The sequence below is a fragment of the Cydia strobilella genome, chromosome Z (assembly GCF_947568885.1).
Source record: "Cydia strobilella chromosome Z, ilCydStro3.1, whole genome shotgun sequence".
NCBI classification, from domain to species: Eukaryota; Metazoa; Arthropoda; class Insecta; order Lepidoptera; family Tortricidae; genus Cydia; species Cydia strobilella.
Window position 1 is genome coordinate 45,784,511 of NC_086068.1, and position 12,373 is coordinate 45,796,883.

Here is a 12,373-nt window from a genome sequence, read left to right on the forward strand (position 1 = left end):
TGAATAAAATATTTCGGATCCTGTAGCAGCACATTATGTTCTGAATTAGGATTAGGAACTAGTAATTTTATTAATAATATATATTTAATACGAACTAGTAAGGAAAAAACCAAGCTTGGAAAGCGTAACGTTTAAAAAGTATGTAAAGCACTGTTTTGCTCAAGTCTATGAGCCATTACAATTATTATTTTACACTTCATTAGAAAAAGCAATCGGGAAATTTACTTGACGCTTTTTTTCTCACCAGGCTGTAATGAAGTGCTAATGAAATAATTTAGCCCATTTAATAAGGCTTGCGTTTTGGGGCACTAGTCGGCAATGCATAAAGGTAACAGGTATATCTTAATACTTTTAAAACAACCTTAACTCGGGAACAAATAATCATTTTACCTTAACACAATAAATGCCCTTACCGCGATCGGAACCCCATCAGGACCTTCATCTTCGTAAACAGAGCCACTACCTAGTACCTACTAGGTAGGCTACGAAGCCGTTATATTTAGACATTATATAAAAAAAATTAGGCATCAGATGGTTTGCCAGCATTCGCAGTTTCCCCAAATAAATACGCCGTATCATTGAAGTGAATAAAAGTGACCATAGTAATAAGGTGCTAAAATAAGAGGTGCAAAGATGGCAGTACTCAATTTATTAATATTTTTCGATCAATAATACTTCAAATTAAATTCTACTAAAACAATACTTTCTTTAATAAACCTAAAGTATCAGAATTTCAATTATTTGTTTTTTATTAAAAAATCTAATAAAAATATGATGAACCCTAATTCCGGAACCAGTTCCGGAATTGGGACCCAATATCGAAAATCAGTTACAGAATTGGAAACCGTCCGATATTGCAAGCCAAGATAAGTGCAACGATTTTAATAGCACATGCAGTATGAAATATTTGAAACTTCTATGAAATTATGACGTAAATAACACTTGCACTGCATATGCAATCAAAATCGTTGTAGATTTTTCTTGGTATAACTAGCTCTAATTGTTATGAAATGCTTGATTCTTAAAAATTACATTCAATGAGTAAAAACATAAAATAAATTAAAATAAAAAAGGTGTTTAATTACAACAGATCATAAAGTTTTAGCAATTATCTAAGTATTTTTAAATGCAAAAAAAAAAAGATGTTAATCTCTTAGTTAGAAATAAAAAAATGTAATATTAAGGCTGCTCTACACATAGCGCGCGGAAGCCACGGAGCATTACGAGTCGCGAACCATTGCGAAGTGAACGATACTAAAGTTTTGAATCTTGATGATGATGAAAAACAAAGACAAAAATCGGAACGCAAAGTGCGTACTGGCTTCACAATCGCACGCGAAATCTTAGCGCGTTTTTCCCTTGCTAGATGTAGGCCGGTCTAGGAGGATATAACCAAATAGAGTAGCTATTAACAGGCATTCCCCTCTGTCGAAAATAGACAGACGTTTATCTGACATGGCTATTTTGACGTTCCCTTCCCCTGCAAAAATTGGCAGATTTTTTTGTACAGCAAATTACAGTCGTGACGTCTCCGTTGGATATATCCTCCTAGAGGCCGGTCTTTTAAACCAAATTTAATCCCTTGGTGTCTCTGGCAACAAGTCAAACCAAAGAGTTTTTGCTTCCAGGAAATCATACTGGTTGAGATGCACAATTACCTGAAATAAAATAATAACTTTTCAACAGTATTTACTATTAATTTGAAAATCTTTGTCAAAAAACACAGAATCATCAAATGTGTTAATTAGCCTGTTGTAAATCTTCGTCTCGCTTAACTCCTCCCAAGCTGGAATGTTTGAAGATCAGTTTTTTTTAATGTTATGTTGCAGCTTTATGTTTCATGTTTTTACGTACGTAATAACTAGAGCATAAATAAGAGCCGGGCAAAAATAAGAGCTTGGTAAAAGGTATCGTATTCACAACACGCTATTACTTTTTGTCTATGAGGGATCCGCAAGTAGACCACTTTCTTGGCTTACGTACTTGACTTACATACAAGATTGTTATCGCACGTGTGTGCTTTACCCACGATGTAAAATCTGTGTTTAGTAATGCGTAGTTAGTCGTTTATCTTGCATCTATTAAGTATTTCAAATACCATTCCCAAAAGCATCATGTATCTGATATTTAAATGTTTGACTTCCTAGTATCTTGTATTTAAGATACTTTTTATAGGGTATCTTATACATCTCTGGCCTTGTATATTTCGTTACTACCTATTATCTATGTAGTTAGATCAAGAAAAGTGCAACGATTTTGGTAGCACACGCCATGCAAGTTTTATTTTAAACTTGCATGGTCAAACTTCTATGAACTTATGACGTACCTATAAATAACACTTGAACTGCGTGTGCTATGAAAATCGTTACAGGCTTTTCTTGGTCTAACTACCAATTTCGTAATATTTTTTTAAAAGTGTAAAAGTGCATAATTTATCGATATAAAAAGTCGACAGAACATCCTTAGCAAAGCACAAAACTTATGACACCGTACGTAAATGAGAAATAACAAACATATGCATCTCTTTTCCACACATTATCTAATTCGTAAGGAAGTAAAGGACGGGTATACTATACATGTTTGCGAAGCATTTTTGCCCGGCTTCTATGCTTGCTATTATTCTGAGGTTGAAACTACATTTTTTTAGGTTAGATTTTATTAATGTGTCAATGTCACTTTTAAGAAATGTTGACTAGAGGTGTAACCATTGTCAATAATAACCGATAACTAGTGATGTGAAAACTACTTTTTGTAAAAGAAAAATGTGACATTTTCAACCAAAAGGTACCACATTGTCGCTTGTCAATAAGGTTGATTTCAAATTGAAGCTGTATGGAAATAGCGCCTTATTGACAACCGACAAAAAGTACCCTTTTGATTGAAAATGGCACAAATAATGATATGTGACTGAATGCTTAGCATGTAAGGGTGGCAACACTCAGGTTTAAGAAAATAAAGTGATTATCTATGATACACAAAAATTGTCAAGAAAAAACAGGCTACAAAATACTTTTAATTATTTTCATTCAAATCGTAATGTTATTCTTCTAGAAATAGTAATGATCATAGTACAAAAATAGGTGCAATATAATAACTTTGAAGTATCATTAGGCAGTTTAACACCCAACACAAACACCGTTCAATTACGGAGTTCCATTGATCACTTTATGGTCCTCAACTCCTAATCAGTACCACTTTACCTCAAGTTGCTTAACAATCTTAACAAAGAAAAAAAATAGCCAAACTAAAATACTTGTCGTTGTAAAGTACCGTTCTGGTCTTCATGAGGATTCAGCAGTTTCACTTCACCAGTTGGTACTTTTTGAATGGCAATGATTGATACCCATAATAAGACTTGCGAATAAATTCCTCATTGATCCCTTCATCAAAACTGGATTTGACCAATAGATATATAATTTAAAAATCCGATCCGAATATATGATCACGCGCCATGTTGCGGAATTTCACTGGAACTATGTTTTTCATACTATACTGAACTGTCACCCTACATGCGCAACAACAGCGCCCTCTTGACAATGATCATATATTACTGGTCAGGCTTTATTTCTGCCATAGCCCATAAAAATATAAAAATATGCGCATAAAAATTGCCAGTCATTCAATACACTGACATCAAGGGAATTTGTTAACGGGATGTTTCCTAGTATATGTATGGATATAAAAAATGAGAAGGAGGGAGTAAGCTTCTCACCTGCCCGATGACGGGGCTGCCGCCGAGGAAGCCCTTGTGCGTGGCGACGGTCACCTCCACCTGCCGCGAGTGCAGCTCCGCCTGTGGGATCGACCACTCGAACTTCTCGTCGAACTCCGGCATGCAACTATCTTTCACCACCTGTACACAAGTTACGTTTAAGGTAAATAAACGACCGTATCGTTTATTATGGGTACAGCTACAGAACAGATAAAACCTGGTCTAACTGTTTACATATTTTTATATTACTATGCTCTTATTATTACTATCCATATCTGATATAAGAAGGTTTTACATTTTATTATTTTAGGGACTTTATGATGCTTTCAATATCGTCTAAGCAAATGTAATTTGGACAAGCTTATCGAGCTTGATTTGAGACTATTTCACCGACTCCTTTGTACGATTTAAAAAAAAAGAAGGTCGTTCCATCGGTTTGCCGCTGTCACCGTCACATTTCGCAAGAAAGAACGGGAAAGATAATGCACGCCAAGTGTCAATTTTGATCGAATTTTGTCGATTTTTATTTATTTTAAAAACGTTACCTTACAATATCGAAATTCGAAAGCTATGAAATTACTATTTAAGTTAAGATTGTTTTTTCTTCTATTTTTGTTTATAGTATCACATAATAAATAACCGAGTAATGTTGGATTAAAAGTCCGAGTTAGAGGTTACTTTGGGAATTAATTGTATCGAGCGAAGTGTCATAATTCGTGTATCGGAAGCTATGTTATTATAGATAATATAGTCAAGAACTACATATATTTTTTCCACGTCTACTAATATCAACGCCTCTTAGAAAAACATGATCATATAAGGAGATTTTTCGCCTTCTGGCTCAGGGAACCGCCTTAATATGCTGCCAAAACATGTTATCCAAGTGTCCTCTTCATGATTGCTCAATTTTTATTTTTTACATAAATACGACTTTTTACGCAACATTTTGGATTCCCGTCAATTTCTGACGCAAGCGGAATGAGGCAGACAGCTAAAATAATCTACCAAAAACCAAAGTCTAACGGACATTCATGGCGTTGAATCATAGCAAGAGCAGGTCGATAGAAACGCTCCATGATGATAGTTATACTGGATACCAAAGTAACTAGTTGTCGTAACTATACAATAATATAAACATGCCATATTCTATAAAAGGCCACCATACAAAGATCAAAAACTTTTTTTTATCTAAAAGAAATTGTTACACTATGCCCAAATGTTTCGCTTTACGAATCATGTGTAATTGCTGTTTCCATAGTACGATTTTTTTGTGTAATATCGTCTTGTTGGTAAACCCTATTTTTTTTTTGTAGTATTTGTCCACAATCGTTATTGTTACTCGGAAGGATTGGGTAAATTTTGTCCAAACCATATGCTTTACGTTGAGCTCCCAGGAGTAAACATGTGTAATTTTTAAATAAAAATATAGTACCAAAACAAAAAACGGCTAAGTTGTGCCCATAATTAACGATACGGTCTTTACGTCTCAACGCCGCTGGTCTATCTAAACTAATATCACAGTAGCATTATTAGTGCCTGCAAAGTTACCGCTGGTAACAGCTGGGAATTACTTTATTTCCTTTTACCAGTGGGAATAAAATCCTAAAAGTTACAACTTAAGCGAATTGGTGGTAAATAATATACTAGGACTAGGATTGATAGTAATAGGGTTCTTAAAGCAAGATTGACGTACGGCTCTCTTTTAACTAGGCTTTAAAAACGAAACGGTTCTTAACGGCGACGGAATATAGACATCGCCCTCCATAGAAAAATGCCTTCCAAAAATGACTCCAGCCACACTGACACTGACGGCTATCCCTTCTCTATTAATATGTTTAGCTCAAAAAAGGTTAATATATCCAGCTTTTAATTATATCCAATAAACTATTTCCCGCTTTAAAAAAAAAGTTGTGATTGGTCGATATAAGTTTTGATTGGCTATAATTAAATTCTATGCGCCAAACCTCTTGCGCGGCGTTACTATATTTTGGCGTTGTCAAACCTTACAAGGATGATACTAACCAAGAAGGAACCAATTCCTATAATTATTATTTGACGCGTATTTATTGATAAGATTACGCATGTCAAAACCTTATATTATGAGTATATCGATACATTCAAAAGTTGAAATATAATATTAATGCGTAGTATGTAATTTGAAACAGTGTCAGTACATACAGACTTTTATAAAATGCCAGTGGTCAACGTTTCTCAATTTTATTTAAAACACTTTTCTAGGTAGGTACCTAGGTAAGAGTAGCGATAAAAGAATATACAAAATCGTCACTTTAATCCGTGGCACCTGGGGCCGATTGCACAATAACTTGCAACTAATAATATTAGCGGAAGTCTCTTTCCAATTATATTGATTAGAAAGAGACTTTGGCTAATATTATTAGTATTTATTAGTTAAAAGTTGATATGTAATCGGCTCCAGGGCCGTGTTGCATAATAACTACAACTAATATTACAAGCGGAACTCCTTTTCTAATAAGTGGAATTAGAAAAGGAGTTTCGCTTGTAATATCAGTCTCATAAAATGTACGCTACAAATTCGCGTGGTAGGGTATAAATCTGTTTCCTGCCTCTCTAAAGTAACAGCATCTGTCCAAAGAATTTTCTGTTCCGGGTCCTTTGGGAAACTAGAATAAATAAAGCAGGAAGTTTACCGGTAAGAAATTTGCACCGATCTTAATATCTTGTTGCTTTACCGAGTTGCTTGTTGCTTTAAAATAAAATCAATACTCAACTTTGTCATAGATATGTTGCATAACGCTATCCCCATTTCGCCACCCCGTATCGAAAAGGCATAAGTCATTATGAAACTAGTATAGAGTTTGGTTTAGCCAAAGATAGATATAACTCCGTAATAGATGGATACAGTATAAGGAAAAAACGTGCCTCGAAAGATCACGAAAATTTGATTCTCGATCAGATGGCGCCACTAGTTTTGGCCTTCTCTCGTATAGAGGGCGTTGACGGTTTCGTTTATTTATAATTTTAACGCATATCCGTTAAAGAACATGGGTCAAAATCATATCAAAATAATTAATACAAATAAAAAATCATTTATCCATATTAAATACATTTTAACGAATTTTTATACATCTTCATTTTTAGTTTTAAAGTATGTCGATAGATGGCAGTGAATTTACAGTGGTAACAAAATGTACTATGACAGTACCGCTCTATCTTATTATATCCTCTTTGGTTTAGCGTATTAGTCTTCAACAGTCTGCTAATTTAAATAATTATTTATCGTGTTTAGGAATTAAACTTACACAAACCAATTAATCCCATCCTTTTTCTTGTGTTTTATTTAATTGTTGCGGAACCATTTTACCGCACAAGAAGGCATTTTATGCGGCTTTCTGAATTAATAATTGTATATGAGCTGACATGTTATGCCACAGAAGGCCGCTGTCGTACTAAAGCTGTCAAATTCCGCGCGGCACAGTCGCCGTGGGGTCATTTTTGAGCTCAAGTCATTCTTCTATAGTAATTCTACCTCGTTGGTTCTTAATCAAGATCGCACTACAACCACTGACACCAACACCACTGTGGTATAAAATATAAAACCGGCCAAGTGCGAGTCGGACGCGCGCCGTGGGTTCCGTACCTTTTAGTATTTGTTGTTATAGTGGCAAAAGAAATACATCATCTGTGAAAATTTCAACTGTCTAGCTATCACGGTTCATGAGATAGAGCCTGGTGACAGACAGACAGACGGACAGTGGAGTCTTAGTAATAGGGTCCTGTTTTTACTTTTTGGGTACGGAACCCTAAAAATGAACTCATAAGACTTACAGCTGTTTTCCGTTTGGAATCTTTAGAGCGTCCTGGCAGCAAGTACAATTTCACGTACGGGTCGGGCACATTTGTTGGGTCCTTCAAGGGTATATTCCTGTTAAATCATTTGCGAGTTAAACACATAATTGCAATTAATGGATTAGTATACTTAGCATTAAACAATAATATGTCTATGTGTTGTGGAAATAAGACTGATCTAATGAACCCTCGCCTCGGTCCCAGCCATAGACAATGTCAAAATCCTCGTCTATGGGGTTTTGGACTTGTCATACCTACATTTTGTATGAAATTGCGTGTGCGAGGTTGCGTCCGTGGATATAGAGGTAACTTTTTTGCCGACGGGATATCGCGTCCGCGTATTACGGGACTCGAGGCACAGAATAAATAATAGTACTACCGTACAGAAAGGAAACTTCCTACAAAACCGAAGTTTGACAGCGGTTCAGGGTCGATTCATGATGTCCCTTTCTAATATATGGCTTTATCCCTTCCGGCTATTTAGGGTTGTCAAAATTCAGGTCATTATCTTCTGTGGTCGTGCACGCAAAGGGATGTCAAGTTCTGCCAACCCTAATAATTGCTCGGAGCAATGCTGAGCTGAACGGAGCCGAGTTCGCCCGAAGCTAGGAGTTTCGCACCCCTGCTCGAGGGGTTAATATAATTAGCTCCATGCATGAATTTATTTTTATTTTTGGATTCATAATTTATATCGTTGGAACACCGGAAATGATAAAAATACTTTTGTAAACCTTAACATTATTTTATTAAAAAATATTTAAAATGTTGAAAAATCTTGAGCGGTTGAAACGCTCATAATTTTTGGCGCGAATTTGACAGAGCGTGATGACGTCACACGTTGGGCGGCCCAACTGACGTTTGCTACTAATGACACTAATCTGTCGAACGCGTGACGTCACGTGGCGTTTCGAGCGTTTCGCTCACTAGCTTTTCGCGGGCAAATTTTTGTACTTTTTATTTATAATTTTAAGTAATTAAATGGTAATTTAAAAACGGCAATGCATTTGTAACATGATATAACGGTAACAAACATCCGAATAAAACATATTTCGTTCAAATATAAACTTCATGCATGAGGCTAATTGTAACATTTTGGACGATAAGGTTCAGCCTCACACGGGTGGCATTGAATGGCCATATCACACTAGTTACCTAGTGAGGGAAGTAAGTGCAGAAACATTTGGAGCAGTATGAACTTTTGTCTCCGCCGACACCTTGGCTCATACTAAGCTGATCTAATACCCTAGCCACGTGATTAATTAACTCTTGGTTACACCCCAAAAAGGGAGGGGAAAGGCAGCTCCTACGGTCCAGTTCGCGCTTGGTTTCTACCTACCTGTAGCTATCAGAGAAATTAATTTATGAAATATTCGTATATTACGCGAAATGTTTTACTGCTCGTTCTGTGTTTTGACCCGTTTTTGGTACAAATTTGATGTTTTTTTTACAAATTACATAAAATGTACATTTCTTGTGCAAAAAGATTTTTTTTTGTATGTATAGGTATGACGATTATTTTACAAATGAATTACCTACTCGTCCCTAATTTATACGAAAATGATACCAAACTTGACCCGAGTGCTACAGATAGGTTGAAATAGAGCGGAAACTGAACCGCCAGCGCCCTTTTCCCCCTTCCCTTTTTGGGGGATAATCAAGAGTTAATCTCGTGGCTAGGGTATTAGATCAGCTTAGTCTGATCCAAGGACAATCGTGCCAAGCCTGAGGGAAAAGTGGCATAGTCACTGCACTTACTGCCCCTACTAAATATATGGAATGTACCCATACTAAGTGAGCAGTTTAGGGGAGGAGGGTCTTGAATATACCACGCTTGGTCACAGGAGGGGAGGGGGGTCTTAGGTTTTGGTCACGTAGTCAACTACGTGACAACTACACAACTAGGGGGGCATAACTACATGTTCCCTAACCGTGCAGTAGTAAAGGTACGTACATGATCTTGTGCACGACGATGAAGAGCGTTTGCGAGGGCATGCTGTAACGCAGCGACAGCAGGACGCGGCCCAGCCCGGCCTCGCCCGCCGACCTGACACGACACACCAACTATCTTATGTGAAACATACTTCTTTACGATACATACGGAAACTAGGAAATTCGCAACGAGTGGTGATAAATCGACAAGTTGCAAATTACCTATTCGCACGTGTATCGTACAACGTTTTACTACTGTAGGGTAGGGTAGGAAACAGTGGCTCAGTCGCCCCAATATCGCATCTATCATGTTGGAATTAGGTTGAGTGACCCGGCTATATTTTTCTGAGCCACTGTTTCCTACCCTACCCTACATATGGTCATTTTATTTTCGACATAGGGACGGAAAGTGCTTATTTCCGCACTAGTGCAGGAAAGTAACACCATACGTTATGTACTGTACTGTAAAGATAATTTTGCAACAGATAGATAAAAAGCAATCATAACGGTCGTCTAACTTTCTCTTCAAACCTCAAAATTCAAAATTCGGAAATATATCTATAAATAAGTTTTTGGCAAAAATTTCATTTTTGGTACAAGTTTTTATCGCTGACTGTACTTTTTTTTCCACATGCAACTAATACTCATCGAGACAATTCTAAAAACCCCAAACACAATTAGGTTGCGTTGTTTTATCACATCAGGCGGTCTAGCATAAGTTGCGTTCTCGCGCGCGACTTCATACATCTAGCGCGACTTCAAGTATGGACTCGCGCGCGAGAACGCAACTTATGCTAGACCGCCTGAGTTCCCATCGCCATCTCCTGTATCCATCATCAGATCAGCTCGATGGTACCATAATATTGCATTGTCACCCGACTTACATATGTATGCAAATTTTCAGCTTCATTGGAAGTCGGGAAGAGGGTAAAATTTAACTAGCAAGATTTGACCCGTACAAACATAGTTACATAAGTACATACATAGTTACATTGCAAGTTACTAAAGAGCTTGTAATAGGTAGGTCTCAAGGGCCCTTTCACAAGTCAATAGATACAACATTTACAGTGACACATTTTGATTAGTGACATGAAAAAATTAATTAGAAACTGACTTCAAAAAGGATGAAATAATAGTACATTTCAATGCAAGTGTTGAATAGTATTTTATACAATCGTGATATAATAGAGAGCTTTTCAGTCGGGTACCGTGTTTAAACAACGAAGCTTGCTGTTGCGTAAGTTAAGGTACGAGATTGGAAAGCTTGATTATATCAATATTGTATACAATACTTTTTCTACGAGACAAAAAAATAATACTTTCTACTAGTAGAATCATATAGGTAAACAAACCAAAAATATACAGCTAAGATACGCGAGCTGCCGCAGCCCGCGATACCTTCATACTCGTACGCGCCCCGGCCGCCGGGCCCGGCGCCCCCGGCGGGTTGGTCAACGACACCTCCTCGTAACTCATGAGGCCCTGGTACCTGCTCGGCGCTAAATTTAATTTTCTTAAACATACTCCAAAATGTATGCGTTAATGTCACGAAATGAAGACATGAAGTTGCTCATTTATGGCTCCTTACATTACTACTTGACCTAGGCCAAGAAGTAATGTAGGGAGTTAGTATGAATAGTACATTATTGTCGAGGCTCGGAAGTAGCTACTTGCTGGCTGAGGTTTCGTTTTAAACGGACGACCTTGGGAGTCCGTTTAATTGAATCCGAAGCCAGCAAGTAGCCTTCCAGCCAAGTCATATATAGTGCTTTTCTCAAAAATGGCGCAATAAATACAAATATAGTAGAAATATTTTACAGAAGCAACGTTCTTATGTATACATTTTCACAGAAAAAAGTAAAAAGATTTGCTTTGACGCCTTTTTATTTTTTTAATTAAAAATGGAAGTGTATTTTTCTGCTGAAAATACGCCAACCTATTTGAGACACCTAAATAGTCGCGGTACCAACATTATAATAATAAGTACTGATCATCTGCTTGGCTGTTTAATGGACCTCTGCCTTCATTTGATATGGCCACTTCAACTTTTAAAAAGTTTGGAACTCGACAAGTAATGGAATTTGTATGCAACATTGCAGTTCCGAAATCGAGACTGCAATGTTTTAAACTTTTTAATTTTTTGACTGACCATAAACTACGCACTTCGCGACTTACTTTTTAACCGGCAACGTCGACTTTGCCGTCCATTTTTGAGAAAACGTACATTATTGTCCGCTGCTCTAACTTTTAAATTTGCTCACTAAGATTAGACTGACAAAGGAAATATTACATACAGCCAACGACCACTCTCTGTAAGCATACTTGCGACATAAAAAAAAATACAAAATCTATGGTACTATATTTATAAGCGGTTAAACATGCTAAAAAAACCCAAAAAAAAAACAAAACAATATTCATGGGGCTGTATCTCATAAACCATGCGTCGTAGCGTAAAAATAATAAAATTTTCGTTTACCTCTAGGTGCCAATTTATATAAAAAAAAAAAAACTTTATAGGGCTGTATCTCCTAAACCATGCGTCGTAGCGCAAAAATAATAAAATTTTCGTCCCCCTCTAGGTGACCCTTCATTTATATTTAAAAAAAAAAACAAAATAGTACATTTCGATGCTAGTGCGGAAAGTATGTCATTACTTCACGAGCACCGAGATATCGGGACGAGTGAAGAATGACATATCCGCACGTGTATCGAACGACGTTTTTTTTAATACAGCTGCGAAAAAATAAGAAAAGCAACAAGTAAGGAATGGAATTCGAAACTTTTATATTATTAATTCTGTGACACTGACATCATTGACATTATGAAGAGGTGTTTTTCTAGTTTTTATTCGACTAGAATAGATTTTGTTATTATTATTGAACCCACTTCAATGAAAGTTTTTTT

General features: G+C 36.6%; 1 protein-coding gene across 3 annotated transcripts in view; it reads right to left on the minus strand.

The window, feature by feature from the left end:
* Window positions 1–570: 570 nt before the first annotated feature.
* LOC134754833 (extended synaptotagmin-2-A) overlaps window positions 571–12,373 on the minus strand; it is a 53,824-nt gene continuing 42,021 nt past the window's right edge. For all 3 annotated transcript variants that reach the window (XM_063691265.1, XM_063691262.1, XM_063691264.1), the window contains exons 21-24: window positions 9,492–9,584; window positions 7,520–7,616; window positions 3,713–3,853; window positions 571–1,658 (exon numbers count right to left, since the gene is read on the minus strand). In XM_063691265.1, coding sequence (XP_063547335.1) covers window positions 1,575–1,658; window positions 3,713–3,853; window positions 7,520–7,616; window positions 9,492–9,584 — 415 coding nt within the window. In that variant the 3' untranslated portion in view covers window positions 571–1,574. The remainder of the gene's footprint in view (window positions 1,659–3,712; window positions 3,854–7,519; window positions 7,617–9,491; window positions 9,585–12,373) is intronic.